This window comes from Hermetia illucens, chromosome 1, assembly GCF_905115235.1.
Source record: "Hermetia illucens chromosome 1, iHerIll2.2.curated.20191125, whole genome shotgun sequence".
NCBI lineage: Eukaryota > Metazoa > Arthropoda > Insecta > Diptera > Stratiomyidae > Hermetia > Hermetia illucens.
In genome coordinates, this window is record NC_051849.1 from 210,115,746 (window position 1) to 210,132,473 (window position 16,728).

The 16,728-nt window shown below is 43.1% G+C and overlaps 1 protein-coding gene across 7 annotated transcripts in view; it reads right to left on the bottom strand.

Moving 5' to 3' along the window:
* The window catches only part of LOC119652409 (rap1 GTPase-activating protein 1), a 677,182-nt gene that overhangs the window by 90,990 nt on the left and 569,464 nt on the right, over window positions 1–16,728 (bottom strand). Inside the window, exon 2 of one of the 7 annotated variants that reach the window (XM_038056557.1) lies at window positions 4,157–4,189. The exons of the other annotated variants lie outside the window; for them this stretch is intronic. Within the exon in view, the coding sequence (XP_037912485.1) occupies window positions 4,157–4,189 (33 nt within the window). The remainder of the gene's footprint in view (window positions 1–4,156; window positions 4,190–16,728) is intronic. 7 annotated transcript variants of the gene reach the window in all.

Here is a 16,728-nt window from a genome sequence, read left to right on the forward strand (position 1 = left end):
TACTTCTGACAGCGGCTTTAAATTCTCGATGGATGCAGAAATCGGTGCCACCGGAGTGGATAATTATCCGCGTAGTTCCGATTCCAAAAGGAAACAAAAATCTTACGGACATACCCAATTTCAGACCAATATATCTGATCTATGCGTATAGGTTTGTCAGCCTATGCTAGAGATTAGCGCTCCCCATTAATATCGACAAATCCAGCACCATAAGATTTGTCAAACATCAGAAGGAAGGACTTGGTACCAGGGTAGATCAGATGATCTCACACGACAGCCATATCAAATTCTTTGGCAGAATGATAACCAGCTCTACGGACAGTGTCCGGTATTAAAATTGACCCTACCCCAACAAAAGCTTAACGCTCTGTAGGAGCTTAATCAGTCCCAAGCTGCCACCAGCCCAGGTTACATTAACAAGAAGCTGAACAGTTTAACACCCTCTCAGCTTCGACGTTGTACAGGACTCATTAGTTCAACCCCGACGAATGCCATCTTCGCCATTACGGGCGAATCTCCCCCCAGATACCAAAGAATGATCCCCACTGCAAACAAAGAGCAGGAAAGTTTTTGAGAATACCTATCCAAACCTTGCAGTGGAGAATGGTTACACGCACTGTTTCCTCAAGCCTCTGGAAACATCTTTCATCATATCAAACCGATCGAACACCTACCAAAATCCAAACCACATTGGAACAGAACATTCCATCTAATCCGTCTCAGCTCCAAATTGCAATATTGCCGACTTGTGGATGTTCTCACATATCTTGGCTTCCATCTGCTTTATGTGATGCAGCATGCATACTTGAGGAAGACTAACTAATTTGGACCCCAGCGCACATCGGGATTCCAATTGACGAACTAGCACACTAGGCTGCCAAAAGGGCTAACCTAGCGGGCACACACACAAACCTCCTCCCGTCCTCTCACGACGGACTGACAACAATCACCAAAAGGGTCGTGGACACCTGGAATGAGGAGTATCAATAAACCTCTAGGACAGAAGGAAAGTACTTCGCCAACATCTTCCCACGAATTCCAAATAAGCCTTGGTTTTCCACGCTAGAATTAAAATCTGAAACCACCAAATTGATTAAACCTCCTGTTACCAATTGCACCTTCAACAAGGTCTTCAAATGACCACATAATGTTCCATCGAAATTATCGACTTCGTTGGCGTTATAGGTACAGCCTGTTAACCGGCCTCGCAGCACCGTTCTACGACATCAAGAAAACACCTTGACGCCGCGCGCTACCTCGAATTCAAACCAACAAACGAGACAGCTTCGTGATTTTTTCAGAACTTCGATTTGCGAAGTTTCTTAGAATGGCTTCGTCAAACAAGCACTCACTTTTCAGCTCTTGTACTCCCCCCGTTCAGAACTAATATGAAAGCTGACACCGGCTGAAGGTACTAACCGAGGCTTTTAACTTAATATCCCACATTCGGTGAGGACAAATTGTACAAGGAGGAAGGGGGCATATATGGGGACACTCCCTCCTCTTAAACCTCATGTAGAAAGATATTACACGCTGCAGGCGGGGTCGTTAACAATTCCAACCTACCCACCAAATTTAGTGTCATTCGACACAACAGTCTCTGAGAGAAGTTCATGTTGCAGTCAGACAGATAGGTAGAAGCGTTTGTCCAGTTATATATACTACTGGCCTACGTAGATGATCTCAGCTCCTATCAGGGAGTAGGGTTTGGTCCAATCGTAGATCTGACTTTTGTCAACCCAGCACTGGGCCGTAATATGTCCTGACAAGTTGGCGAGGTCTTCACGTGCAGTGACAACCAGGCAATCATCTTTGCACTCCGGAAGGAGTCACAGGGCAGGAAACCCGTACCCCGAAAGTCAAAATCGAAAAGAATATCAGGATCGTCTACAAAAGCAATGGATGAGCAAACAATTCTGGCGATGTGGTTAGACAAAACAAGGCAAGCATTCAGATAGAATTCGCCATATAACGAAATGCATCGTCAAGCCATATGACGTAACGGTGCTTAGGAGATGCTCGTTCCTAACTAGAAGACCCCCCCCACTGGTGGACTAGTCAATTGCCAACGAAACAGACGAATTGTATAGAGGGAAGTAGGTAGGATCGATCAGAGGCATGCCTATAAGAAAGCCTGCAAGAACCTCAACCTCGCTACTCAGCAGACCAAAATGAGGAGGACATTGACAGCTTTCAGCCACCTTTGAATGTGACGTCAATTCTGATATTCACCACAGACAAACTATTGAAGAACTGCTTTAGAATAGGCGACAGTGAAGTCCCCGGTTTGGATGGCATACCGAATAAGGCCCTGAAGATTGTCGTGAAATCCAAACCAGGCATGTTCGCTGAGTTATTCACAGCATCCGAGGGATCTTCCTTGCTTCCTGGGAACCGCATAAGTTGGTTCTGCTTCCTAAGGCTGTTTCATTCAAGGAAGCCTTTCAGATCGGTAGTAAAGGTTCCGTAAAGTCAAATCAACCCTAGATGTCACCAAATTGGTTAGTAGCTCGGGTAAAAATGTAAATTACGGAAACAGTAGTACTACCAAATATTACGTGACGATGACCCTGAACGTGAGGAATGCATTGAATTCGGCCAATTGGAACCTTATACGTAAGTTTCTGGCCTCCTGGTACTACCACCTATCTCGCTACTCTTGTCGATAGTTACTTGCGAGAACGAGCGGTTTGGTTTAATACCGATAATGGACTCCAGTAGTACGTTGCCTTCGCGCGTGTCCCTCAGGGCTCTGTACTGAATTCACTACTGTGGACCATCATGTACCATGATTTACTTGATCTTCTAGTTCTGGAGGAGACCACGGTGGTGGGTTACGCCGATGACATAGCACTGGTTGTGGTCGCAAAGCATCTCGAAGATACTGAATTGTACTTAAGCGAAGCAATCGGTGCTGTTAAGGACTGGCACCATAAGAGAAACTACGTTCGTACTAGAATGGGGGTCCTATCATCATTTCAAGCCACCAAACACGACACAAAACGAGCAATGGTAGATACACAACCCAATTTTAAGCAGCACATAGAGTATACTTGCGAAAAAGCATCCCCCACGAATATGGTTCAAACAAGAGTAATACTGAATGCCAGACTGGTGACTTCCTCCAGTATGCAGTCCCAGTTTGAAGAACAGCGCTGAATGTTTTATTTAACGCACATAAACTGGGTCTGGTCTACAGAAGATCAGCCTCAAAGGAGCGCTCTACCTTCAGCATCGTCTCAAATGATACGCCATTCGTCGTCTCGGGAATGATGCCGGTTGACATCTTGGCCGACAAGATGACGAACGTATATAACGTAAGGTGCATGTCTTCCTTATTGCATGTGAAGAAAAAACGAAAGGGAGAGATTCATATCAATCTCACCCAGTTCCTCACAGCCCATGGAGAGTACCATCAATATCTTTGCAGGTCTGAATTTGATACCTCACGTGGGTGTTGAAATTGAGATGCGGTCCTGGGGCACCCAACACACGTATTCTTGTCAATGCCTAAGATTCGTGGAAGGAGAAACCTAAAGGAAACTCCAGGGGAAATGTTATCACGAATTTTGTCCGTTGTTGTTAATATGTCAAGGATATTGGCATGCGGTCAACTCCTCCATCGAAGCAATCTAGGATAAACTGCGAAAAGCGGAAAAAGTCAGAAGGGCGCGGGTACGAATTCCACGCATAGAGAAAAAGGAGACCTAGCTAAAGTGAAGTACCTCCGGTCCGTGATGTGATACCCAATGGTGATTCCACGGGGTAGACAGACAGTCGGGGGTGGTTCTAGTGGGTAAAATTCCCATGATCTTTCGTGATGGGGTTTTTTTTTAAGATTTCCACCTCTTTACAAAAATGGCAAACAGACAGACAACGAACTGATTTTAAAAAAGGGTCGAGTTCCTTTACCCATATCGGACCTCCTATGATGAATAGTCTTAAGTTAAAAGGAGGAGGATGATTAATATTTTTTGTGACAAAGGAATCACAAGTATCAAGCGTTCAATTCTGGTTCAATAAAGAGTATAATTAATATCTCAGAAAATGAAAAACCTCCACAATTAGTGCAGACAAACAGTGCTGTTGGTGTCAGTAAACATTCCCAGTTTAGCGTGCAATCACTTTACTGAAAAGTTTTGTTTTCGACGCTTACCACATTTATGGATGTGATGCTTATCGTTCTTACCTGAAATAGAAAAAAAAAACAATATTTTAGTTTTTTTATAAATAAATAAATAAAAATAAATAAAATAAAAATAAATAAATAAATAAAATGTAGAATTGACGAAGGGGTGGCGAATAAAAATTAAATTAGAAATTTACAAAAAAGAGCTTGTCGAAATATCGGTTATTTTGATAGAACTGAATCAGAGGAAACTAACAGGAAATTGAAGCGCTGGCAAGTGAAATGTGATGCCGTAAATGCTTTGTGGAACCAATCAGTGCTCCTCCTCTGTATATAAATAAATCTCACAGGGAATAAAATCAAGAGGGGTGTTGGTGGCAATTGAGCAACCATCTTGCGCGCCATTGTTCCCAAGTTGTTAAAATGCGGCTCAACTCCCCCCAAGACTTTCCGAGACACCCGGAATTCTTCTCTACCATTCTGGGCCAAGTGCTGTTGGGGTGACCCACTCGTCGGATATTTTGGGAGAGTAGGTTCCACTACATGGCGTCAATACTGTCCTTCCCATTCATGCTAAAGGTTCAATTGGTGTCAGGATCAGTTTGCTGGTATTCTATAGTTTGGAGCACCATAAATTTGTGCAGAGAATCCTGGTAGTATTGGACACCACGATTAAAAATGGAACTTCCATCACAATCAAGCCACAGACAGACAGTTGCACTAACTGCTAACATCAGCGAAACGCCTCTCGGTAGTCCTCGATTAACAGCTAAGAACTCCCTTTCGAAATCGTAAAATTGAAGCCCCTCTTTGATACCTGCTGGACTTGTATAGGTTCGGTAAAGTTTGAAGGATTGCTGCTTTACTCGGGGTAATTTAATTCAAAATAACAACAGTCTATCTTTCTCCGCTATCTTCTCCACTGCCAATTGCCCAAATGTTAGTAACTACACTTTCTGAAGGTTTTCGTCCAAAGCGTCCTTATTTCGAAGCTGCCGAAGAACTTAAAGCAAATCCTTCTTGTGAAGTTGTGTTCGACACAATTGATCAAAAATAGCGGCTTCTACAATCTTAAGGGTGCTCGAAACAGCCCGGACCTGTACGTCAACTAGAATCATTGATTCACTTCACCGGAAAACGGACACCTTACCCTGTGATGCTCCACAAAGTTACCAAGCTTTGCCTGCTTTTCAACCACTTCCGACTGTATCGCACTCAACGACGATAAATTTATTCCAAAGATTGACTGCAAACGCTTCCTCAAAAACCTTTGTCAGATGTTGAAAGACTTTCGTCAGATCACAATATGGATACTTCCTCAAACCAGCAGGTTAAGGTTGCCTTGAGGGGCATTGAATCAATTGGCGTTGCGTCAAAAACTCTAAATACTGTGCAGGTCAAGGGTACAAGGAGTTTCAACTGGCTGCCTCCAACTTTTTCTAGTTCTCCCAATTGCTTCTTCAGAGATCAGTCCCGATACTTATAGAATGCATCCTGTATAAACTTGCGCCTGGAATGCGCGGTGTATATTCCGAATATATAGATTGATTCCGTCTATTACTAGAGCGAGAATGATTTCATCTGGGTTCGCAGAGTTGTATACTATTATATTTTGCATGCCAAAGTCCAGTCTCTGAGTTCAGTGCTGTATATGGCTGCAGATGTGATTCGGAATGCTTCCTGGGAAATTCATTAAATACTTTTTCTGTATGTCCTGCTCTGCAAACATAGGTAGCCCAACCGGCGACTACGTATTTTAACAAGGATCCACTTCATCTTCGAGGGGTGGCCTCAAGTCAGTTAGTCCCATCGCAAAAGCCTCTTCATCATGATAGCCGACCTTATGCTTTTCTTCAGAGCTTTCTTCTTTCTTCTCCTTGGTGCCGGTTCCACTTAACAGCTTAATCAGATTTCAGGGCTCAGTTGTGGGGTGCCGTTGTGATTTCTCTATTTTGTCAAATCTGAGGTTCACCATGGTCTTTTATTCTTCTTTGGCGCACTCAGTGGACAGCACTCTCCGAAAGCCTCTCTCGTATCCGTTGTGATCATCTTGGCGATTTCTCAATCCCGGCAATAGATTTGATGCTCTACCCAGGGATCCTTAGTCGACCCCTTAGCGCTACTTTGTACTTCGTTGAATCTGTTTCCCAGGGGTTTGGAAATGGAGCGATTGGAGATGGATCCATACCTATCCCAAATCAATGCGCCTATAATCTGAGACCATAATATCGTTCGATACTCTCCACTATCCGACAAAACACGGTACGTCGGGGATGCTATTGGGGGGGTTGATGACTTGAAGTTAATAATCACCACCCAGGACGCATTAGTCCTTCCGAACGCGGTAACCATCCCCTTAGTTGCTATCCATAATTGTCCTACCCCAGGTCAAGTGCATCTAAAATAAGACTATGGAGTCGAAACTTCATGAATCATCTAGAAATTTTACCAAGGTTGGCCCAGTCTTTGATTTCCTACTTTTGCCGATCATTATCCTTTAAATGAGAAAGTCTATCTTTTACTATTTGCACCGAACAGAATACCCTAGAACTATTCGCGGAAATACTGAACTAAAATTACCAGAACCCTTGCATGTATTTATAGAACCGACCTGCACACAATAGCCTATCCATAATTCATCAGAAATTAGAGTTCATTGCGAAAATCGATTAAACACTTTCCACTTAACTTCAAACTATATTAATCAGCAATAGTCAAGGAGCAATACATCCCCCTCAACCCCATTCTGTCTCTGTACGTAAGGCGAACACTTCAAACTGAATCCCAACAAATCGATATCGAATACGTACCTATCTACCTCGATTTACCGCTTTTCATTGAAGACGCTGATGAGCGATCAGTTTCGCATCCTGATGCTCCTTGCCTCCTTGCCATGTAGTCACATGAATTAAATGTATGCGGTTATAGTCGATACGATGATGGCGGGATAAGTGCTACGTGTCCTCGACAGAATCCTCACTCTTTCCAGGAAGGATGTACAGAAAACAGACAAAGTATAGCACATCTGCATACCAGGCAAATAGGTTTCATATGTGTAAGGACTATTCTTTTCTGCCTGAAAATCTGGCATGAACATTGTAATGAAAAAGTCCTGAGTCAGCAGTTGATTTTTTAAGGGAGGTTTTCAATATGGCACGGAGGGCTGGAAGTAGGTGAAGAAGGATGACTGCTCCTATTTCTAAAATCGCAATATCCCGACATTTTTAGATAATATCGCGATAATAAATTTTGTATTCATATAAGGACTGAATTTTGAATGCACTTGCAATTCTAGTCCGAAGGACGCGCGAGACGGGACCTATTTTCGTCCTTAGCCGTTAGTTTTTCTCCTTTCTATATTTGGACCTGGAAAAATTCCAGATTTCGGAAAGTAAACTACTCTTGTCTTTGTTTGTGTTAGTTTTCTGCTAAATCAAACCTTTCACTTTCTAATATAAGAGGCATCCAGAAAAGGATAAATAGGAACTCCCGATGTTCGCAGTAGGTACGCAGGAGTCAGTATTTAGGAGCTATTGCCCGGCAGTAAAATATATTTAATGCCAAAATTGCATTATCATTAGTTTGCGATGACTATCGACTGCGTCGAAATTTTATTACACTTGGATTGTAATGATTGATGGCTTGACGGGCTGCTTAAGTTGTGGCAGGAGGTTTGGCTTGGTAAATTTCATTGATTTGAGCGTATTCTATAGTGTCATGATTTGTGTTTCCGCGGAGTTTTGATTAAAGATTGGGGGGAGGGGGGCATTTTCATTCAGTATATACTTCATATATTTCCTTGAAATGGACGAGCGTACACGATTGAATTAAATTTTTTGTATAGTTTTACTAGAAGGTTGCTCTTTAGTAAGTCCTTGAAAATTGGTATGACTTCTTAATAACGTAATAGAGTATATGATGTTAATACGACATCTCAGCCTTACGTGCAAGGCGTGTTAGATCACTACATGGAAGACCGACCGACATTGCGCTCACCCATGATTACTATCCTGATTTGACTCTGGTACTCATTCATAGCTGAATCGACTGGTATCCGACAGCCAGCCACCAGCCAGCCGGAGAAACCAACAAGGTTTTTTTTCGGATTTTTAGGATAAGTAGTTTCTGGGAATGAGTTTTTCTAAGTGCCACACTCCTCCCTTTTACAACTGATGTCAGAACTAAGCCCGGCTTCGGAAAGTGCTAATCGGGGTCCTTCGTCCGATGTTCCACATATTAGTATTCGGTAAGGATTTTTATGTCCTCTCCCCTTTTGTATATATGGGGGCCCCCTTAAGCTAAAAATAGAACAATATCATTCACTTGGAAGTTCACAGTTCTAATGCTTCCATTGAATTTTGAGTCAACAGGCGTAACCATTTCTGAGGAAAACATGTGTGATAGACAGACAGACGAACAGTTAGACAATGAGAAGAATTCAATTTTCCTTTTCTTCAGCCTTTATCCTGTTCACAAGTGGAGTCGGCTCGTCGTGATTGGTTTCGCCATTTTATTTTAACAAATGCTTGATCTGGATGCAATTGCGAGGCTTTTAATCCCCATCCAGCGTATCAGTCCATCGTTGTTTTGACCGGTCTTTTGGTCGCTTACCATTGACTTCAATGTTCAGACCAATTTAGACAAGATTTCAATAAAGTTTTAATTATTGTTTTGGGAATTGAGGAAGTCCTGAATCCACTATCCGCTTGATTGCGGACCAGACCATTGGGGGAGCTATTTACTCGCAGTATTTGTGGTCCACGGAGACCCTCGTTTTGGGCTGCTGCCCAACCTTCAAAAAAAGTGATGCTTTGCGGTTTCGTCCACGGTAAAAGTAATCACATGGAAGGGGGGCAATCCCGCTCTGCCACGGCGATGAAAACTGGCGGCGATTCTCCTTAAAAAGTTATCGCGCCTCAAAAGGGGTTTTCTATATCATCATGATGAAGTTTGAGCTTTCAGCGATATTTCCAGAAGCGGAAAGGATAGGAAGGGTACACAGGAGGAAAAGGGAGGTGGTCCCCCTACCCAACCCTGTTGAAAAATTGCGGAAGACCATTCCCCTTTAAATGTTACGGGTTTATTTTCTTGTAAAAACATTAGGGCTTAATTGTGAGACCCAGGAATGGAGGGGGTATGTGGGGCTATGGAGGAAGGGGCGGGGTGTCTTTTTTTAACCCCCTGGTAAAGACATGGTGGTCGTCCTTCCTTAGAAACTTATGGATCCTCAAAAGAGAGGAAGGAAGGGGTATTTTGATATCGTCATGATAAATTCTGCTCTGCCAATCCTCGGAGCGGTAGAGGATAAGGAAGGCATACATGAGGAAAAGGAAAGTTCCCTATTCCTAATCACGTTAAAAACTCCTTGGAATAGTTAAGGCACCTCAAAAAGGGATTATTTTCATATCATTAACAAGCTTATTAGTAGTCATTAACATTACTCAAAACAGGAGGGACATTATAACCCTCAAGGTTAATTAATAAAACACTGAAATGCAGGTCCAGCGTTATGCTGAGGACATTGTTGTAACGTGTTCCGGCCACTTGGATTTTGGACGCTCCAATCTATTCACTAGTCTGTAATAACTTTATCGCCGCCGCCGAATCCAGCTTTGTAATAGAAATCAGGGCGGAATGTCTTCAACTGTTGGCTGATGGACTTGGGAAGTGTACCAAAACGCAAATCTTCCTTACTTTCAAATAGGGAGCCAAGCCTGTGTTCTTCATAATTCGGTCGGTACCATTCGCTGCAGAATAAGCGGTAGCCACCGAACTTAAACGCCTACAGCATTTAGGTATCATTTGCCTTGTTGATTTCTGCCAATCCGCTCCATCAATTGTTGCTGTCTCAAAACACATTGGCAGGACGCGCATTTGCGGTGACTGCTTGACAGGCCTTAAGGACATTCTTGAACCGTTGGCAGAATAATCCATATTGGATCAGGCCCTTGAAATGTGTTAGAGCACTTCTGATTTGACTCAGGTACTTATTCACAGCTGGGTCGACTGGTATCCGACATCCAGTCACGATAACAAACCCCTCTGCCACCAGTGAGATTTGAACCGGGACCTTCCGTTATGACAGCCCAGCGCTCTAAACTCTTGAGCCATCCGGACACGACATTGGTCAGCAAAAAGTCTTCAGTAAGCTCGACCTTTCAACAGTTGATGGGCACCATGCTCTTTGGACTAGATGGGACTTTGGATCACATTGATGATGTAACTGATAGCGGGATTGATTTCAGAAATTACAAGAAGTGGCTCCTCAAAACCCTTCTCGCTTTCAGGACCATAGTCTCAAGCTTTGCATCTGTTCGTCCGCGTGCACTTCGATTCCACTCAGTAGCTAAATCGTCGGTGCAAAAGGATCCCGACAACATCAAGACAATCACGAATTTACCCCGACCAATCAATGTCCATTCAACGCGAGTATTCCTGGCGAATATTCTCCTTTAGGGCTTCGAGAGTTTCGGGCTTGTTGACGTAAACCCGCGACTTCAAAAAGAACCCCATAGAAAAAAATCTGGAATGATTAAATCGGCTGTTCTGGCCGGCCAGTGCAAATCACCAAAATGAGAGATTAAGCAACCCGGAAATGCTTCCTTCAGAATATCGGTTATGGCTTGAGCAGCGTGCGTGGTTGCATCGTCTTGTTGGAACCCCCTTGTTCTCCAGTCGCAATTCAGTCAATTGAGGAAGAAAAAAATCAAAATCAAAAATCGTCCTCCTCTTTGTTGAGATTCAGGGTGGCTTTAGCGTAGGTTAGACGCGTTTGTCGACCAGTTGATGCACTGTTCGCACTTTGTAAGGGAACATCTTCCAATCTTGCGTAGGGATTGCCGCCTAATACCCAAGTGCGTGGTGCGTCTTCTGGCCGATGTTGCGGGCTCCTCTTCGACATCTTCGGCAGCGCTATTCTCAGCAGAACGGCTGCTCCGGGGCCGGCCAACCTTGGGAGTGTCTCGTGTTGTCCCAGTTTCTTCAAGGCGAGTGGCCAAACCTGCGTGGTCCACTTGACAAGATTCTTGAGAAAGATGTGAAGTCTGTTTGACAGAAGGAGTAAAAGCAAGCGCTAAAGCAATTCTGGGAGATGCCGATGTCACACCTGGTTCTCATATTACAATTGCAAAAAAAAATCATGGTTGCAGCGGACGCTTCCAGCTACGGGGTCGTCCAGTCCTGCATGCAACTTTACTCAACAGTGCCCAGAGAGGTTATGTTCAAGTTCAGCGTGAAGCTCTCTTCCCCGATTTTACTGTTTGTTTCTTTTGTTGCTCCCCTTCCGGCAATATTTAAATCAAAAATTGGCATTCCCGTCCATACAGTAAGCCGGTTGCAACAATACCCTCTCATGCTCCTTACCTATGACTTTAGGATTCGCCACGTGAATACCAAAAGCTTCGGCATGCCGATTTCATTTCTCGTCTCATTGCACTATATCCGAAGTTCAGCGTGGACACTATCATTGTTGCTATTCCCGACGACGAAGGCTCGCTATTTTTTCCTTTTCGACACAGCAAAACCGCCTCTCGTCAAATTCACGTAGCGCAACAGTCTCGCGCTTCCAAAGGGCTGGCTGAAAGAAAAGCGCCAAATTAGTGATCCTGAGGTAGCAGCATTCTTCACTCAATAGCACAAGTTGGTAATCATCGAGGGCTCCATTTTTGCTCTCGACCAAACCTTCATCCCTAGGCAGTTTCGCAGGAAAATTCTCGAGGAACTCCATGATGGTTATTCGGGCAGACAACGTACGCAGTTTCACGCCCGACTCTGCTTCGTCAAGCACTGCGAGAAATGTGCAATTATCGCGAAGTCTCCATCCAAGTTTATGGGTCCCAAAAAAGCGGCACCTGGACAGGCAAAACAGGCGAAACCCATCAACCAGTTCGACTAGTTAGTCGTCGTTCACGCTTTCAACCGATAACCCTCAGTCCAAAACATGACAATAGTGAAGGCACTTAAATTTCTGGAGGACTTGCGAACACGCTACGGGATCTGCCCAACCGTAGTCACCGATAACAGCAACGCGGCACAATTTGCATTGTTGGAGTTCGAAGGACACTGTTAGCGGCACCCTTCGTCCACCGTCAAATGGGAAAGCCGAGCTATTCATAGACTTGTTGGAGACGGTAATAAAAAAAGTGGACCAGAAAATTCCTTCAATGCTACCGCAGCATACTGTCATAGGTTATCTCCAGGAAGTCTTCGTACGAGTTCATGGTAAATCCAAAAATGATGACTCGTATTGACATCATGCTGCCCCGACTTTTAATCACATTAAGGAACATGCTAATATAGGAGGATTTCAACTGCCACCCCGGTGCCTAGCGTCTCGAATTCAAGGCTGCCGAAGAAGTCTACTGTCAGCTCCATCAATAGAGAGAAGGCGCTTGCACAGCAAATTCTGTGAACGATAGGTTAGCATTTCCAACTTTGTTTACCAAATTTCTTCGTTGGTCTATATTTCAATCCTACCGAGGCGGCTCACCAAGGTTGCAACCCCAATATCATCAGCGAATCCAACTGTGACAACTTCTTTAGGGAAGGTAACGTGATACATGATTATCCCTAGAAAAAGGCCAAATACGGAGCCTTGCGGGGTGTCGAAAATGTATTTATTTATTTAATTTTAACGGATAGACAGAGGAGGAGCGAAGTATAAAGCCTGACAATTTTGCTGCTCGATTGATGACATCGAGGCAATGGGTGTCAAAGCGGAGCTTATTGTCGAAAATGACTTCCAGGTCTTAAGTTAAATTTATGCAGGATACGGAATGCTCGTTAAGAGAGTAGGAGAAAGAAGTGGGTGAGGATTTTAAGGAGTAGCACATAGAAAGACAGTTTCTGACGTTTAGGGCTAAACCATTAGTCGGGCACCAACGAACCAGAGTGTCCAGGTTAGATTGAAGGGAAACACAGTCCATAGGCGACGATAAAGTGGAAAACAGCTTAAGGTCGTCTGCATAGAGCAAACAGGGATAAGTAAGGAGGGGAGGAAGGTTATTAATAAAAAATAAAAATAACAAAGGACCCAGAATAGATCCCTATGGGACGCCAGAAGAGGGAGAGAAGGAGCGGGAAGTACAGCCGTTAAAAGAGACGCGGCAGGATTGGTTGGAAAGGTAAGAGGCAAGCCATAAAACAAGTGGTATGGGAACGTTTAGGAACGAGAGTTTGGATAGAAGTATCTTGCGATTTACATTGTCGAAGGCTTTCGCGAAGTCAGTGTAAATGGTATGCACTTCTTGCCGTGAATTTAGACATTTGGCGACAAAGTTGGTGAAGTCAGGCAGGTTGGAGGCAGTGTGCCTACGTTCAACGAAACTGTTTGTTACTCTTTCACTATATGTTGGCCAAAGTGGGCGGACAACCAGTCGCTGAGATATCTTTCCAGAATTTTGAAACATGAGAAGAGGAGGGAAATGGGACGGTAATTCTCGGCAAGCGTACGATTGCCACTTTTCTGAATGGGGGTGATGAGAGCTTCTTTCCACAAGCTCGGAAAATGATTCTCATCGAGGCTTCTGTTGAAAATAAGAGATAAGAGAAGGGCGATGGACTTACAAGTTTTGAGCAAAAAGAGGTTTGGAAGACCATCGTAGCCAGGTCTGACATTGGCATCAAGTTTGCCAATGAGGTACTCGACAAGGATAGGGGTAAGAAGGAGAATGGTAGGCGATGCGGAGCAGGCAACATCCATTATGACGAAAAGTAGCGGCAGAGTAAATCACAAGATAGTTGGGTGGAGTTAGCTGAGAACCAAGAGAATTTAATGGACGGAGGGGATAACTGGGCAAGGCAGGGCAGCGGGAGTTGCGAATGTGGGACTAGAAAGATTTCAGGTCTCCGCGCTTTAGTGAGTCTTCCACGCTGGACGAATATTCGTTTCTGGACTTACGTATTAAGGATTTGACCGAGGAACGAAGAGATTTGAAAAAAAACTAAGTCAACATCGTTTCTAGAAGACAGGAATTTTATCCTCGCAGTGATGGGCGTCGTTAGGGATAACGTAAGACGGAGCATGAAGGGATTGGGAAAGACAACGCACAGGAAGGTTAGAGAGGACAAGGTCAAGAGTGCGATCTAAGTGGAAAGTTGTAATACAGAGTATACCTTTAGGTATTCCTTTGAGGAGTTCAGTGACCATCAATTGGAACTCTCTAACTTCACCAACGACGCAATTCTTCTCCGTAGTAGTTATGGCGATAGACCACCCACGAAAACGTCGGGTTTCACAAAATCACGGTATCCCATATCTTTCCTCTGGATAAAGTCGTTCCGTTATATTGAATCCTATTTCGGTTTCATATCCATTTCAGAAACAAAATACTTTGAAACGGTGATGTAAATTCAAATGCTTCCTTTATTCTCATTTTTTCCTTCCAGCAATTCCAGAAACGACGGATGAATTCAGTAGACCTAAAATACAATCTTCTCTCTATTCCACATCGGTTGGTTGGCATGTCTACAACCGAAAAAGCAAGAAAAAAAAAAGATTCAAATTTCAAAAAGTGTGCACTTGGTGACAGGCTGCTTGTACATCCGAGTACTCGGAGGAAAATTATTTTCCACTCTCGCCTCTAACTTTCTAGATCCTTCCCGTGCTCGTATTTCTTGGGCTTGGGTACCTTTCCTACAATGGATACGACAACATTGCTGACAATGTGGTTGGGAAAATACATATCCAAGTATATATGGAAGCGGAAACATGTAGAAGGTTGTTTTTGCCGTCTTCCGTGTTCTCTGCATTTATATCCTTGTGCCGAAGACTAGGACACGATAAAAATGTTGGACGGAAAAGTACTTTTTTCTTGTGGGATTTTTTTTTCACTCTCTCCAGTGCTATCGTGCACACCAGGTGCAATGTAGTATCCGGAAAAATGCTGGATGGAAAAGGATTTTTGCTCGGTACTTAAAAGGAGGACAGATAGGACTCGTGATGCTCTGACTTTGGTTGGATATCAAAGATATGCTGCCGCAAATTGAAAAAAAAATATTGAGAGGAATTTGCAAGTTGTCGGGGGCTATGTGGTCCTTAAATTGCAGACAAATTTAAAGTATCCTAGGTGGAACCTAATTAGTTTGACTAATTGGGGGAGGTACAATCTTTGTAGAAATATTTAAAGGCAATTCAAAGTTTAGCTAGAAAAAGTTCGCAAAAAAATTGACAGGACGTCAAAAAATCTTCAGAAGGACCCTTATCCTCTGGCCTCTAATTTAGGAGATACATTTTTAATCTTTGCATATTAAATTTAAATCCTTTATTAATATTTATTTATTCTTCCAAATATGGCAACAAATCAAGCGCAGCATGGCTCCTCTCCCGCCTTGGTTGAGTCACATCCTTTTTATCCTCCGCAACCATTTTTACGTGAAAAGATTTTGCTAGAAAAAGTCTCGCATAAACCAAGAACATTCTACGTAATTTCACCATCCAGAGTTTTCCCATAAATAATATCTGAAAAGTAGAAAATCCTTTCTTCCTCTGTGATATCCTTGCGCTGTCGTTTTCACAAATATATCATTTTCTCCTTCTTAAGTTCTTCACGTTCCTCTGGTCCGGTCATTTCTCATTGAAGATTTAATCTGTTAAATAAGAAAATACTATCCTAGGAAGTCACTGCGTTATCCTTGCCATTATGTCACTTCCTACACTTTTATGGACTACACTCGTACACTTGCTGCTTTCATGTTTTATGAATTGCAGCACTTGACATGTTGTTCGCATTCACAGGATTTGAATTTTCCCTTTGAGACTGTAAATCCCCCCCTCCTCCCCATCCCTTGTTTCTTGACTCCTGTGATCGCTCTCTAATGAAATATGAGAATTCTGGGAAATGGCTGCTAGGTAGGTGGAAACGTAAGATGATACCGAATTAGATCCTATCAAAGATTTACTAAGAAATCGGATATACAAGGTTAATTGGATGTTAAAGGATATCAAATCAATTTACGAAGGGTTTAGTGTGCTGGGAAGTGAGAAAACGTTTCTGATTGTGTAACAGGAAAATGCTATGTGGGAGAGAATTAGATTAAGGGAAGATTTCTATAAATAGGATTTTGTCGTAGGAAAATCTGGCCTTCCGGATTGATCCTATAAATAAATTTGTCTTGAGTTGAATTAATAAAGGTTGCTGCAGTTAAGCGTTTGGCTTGATTGATATAGGCGATTAATTACGGAAAATTCCGGACCTTAGCTGTCTTCTCCGAGGAACCAATTTATTGTGAATCCTTTGGTGGGAAGGTAGCATTTCGTGGTAAAGTTCGTTGACGTTTATTAGTTTTCACTAATGGATTACTGTCCGAAATTCGGTTGAATTTGACTGATTAAGATACTCCAGGACTAAACTTAAATCATAAAAAGTTTATGAGCCGTTTGAACTACACCCAGTTCCCTGGTCAGTATTGTTGATTGTCGTAAGGAGCATAGGAAAAAAAAATTGACACTGGATGAAAACTATACGTCCCCCCACCCCCCAAAATTGCCTAATCAATCTACTTTTATTAAAGTCTGCCTATTTCGGTCCCTGTCGGCTGAGGCTAAAGAATACCCTCAAAGCCTTCTCTGCTTGTCATAAAAGGCGACTAAAAGGGAAGGG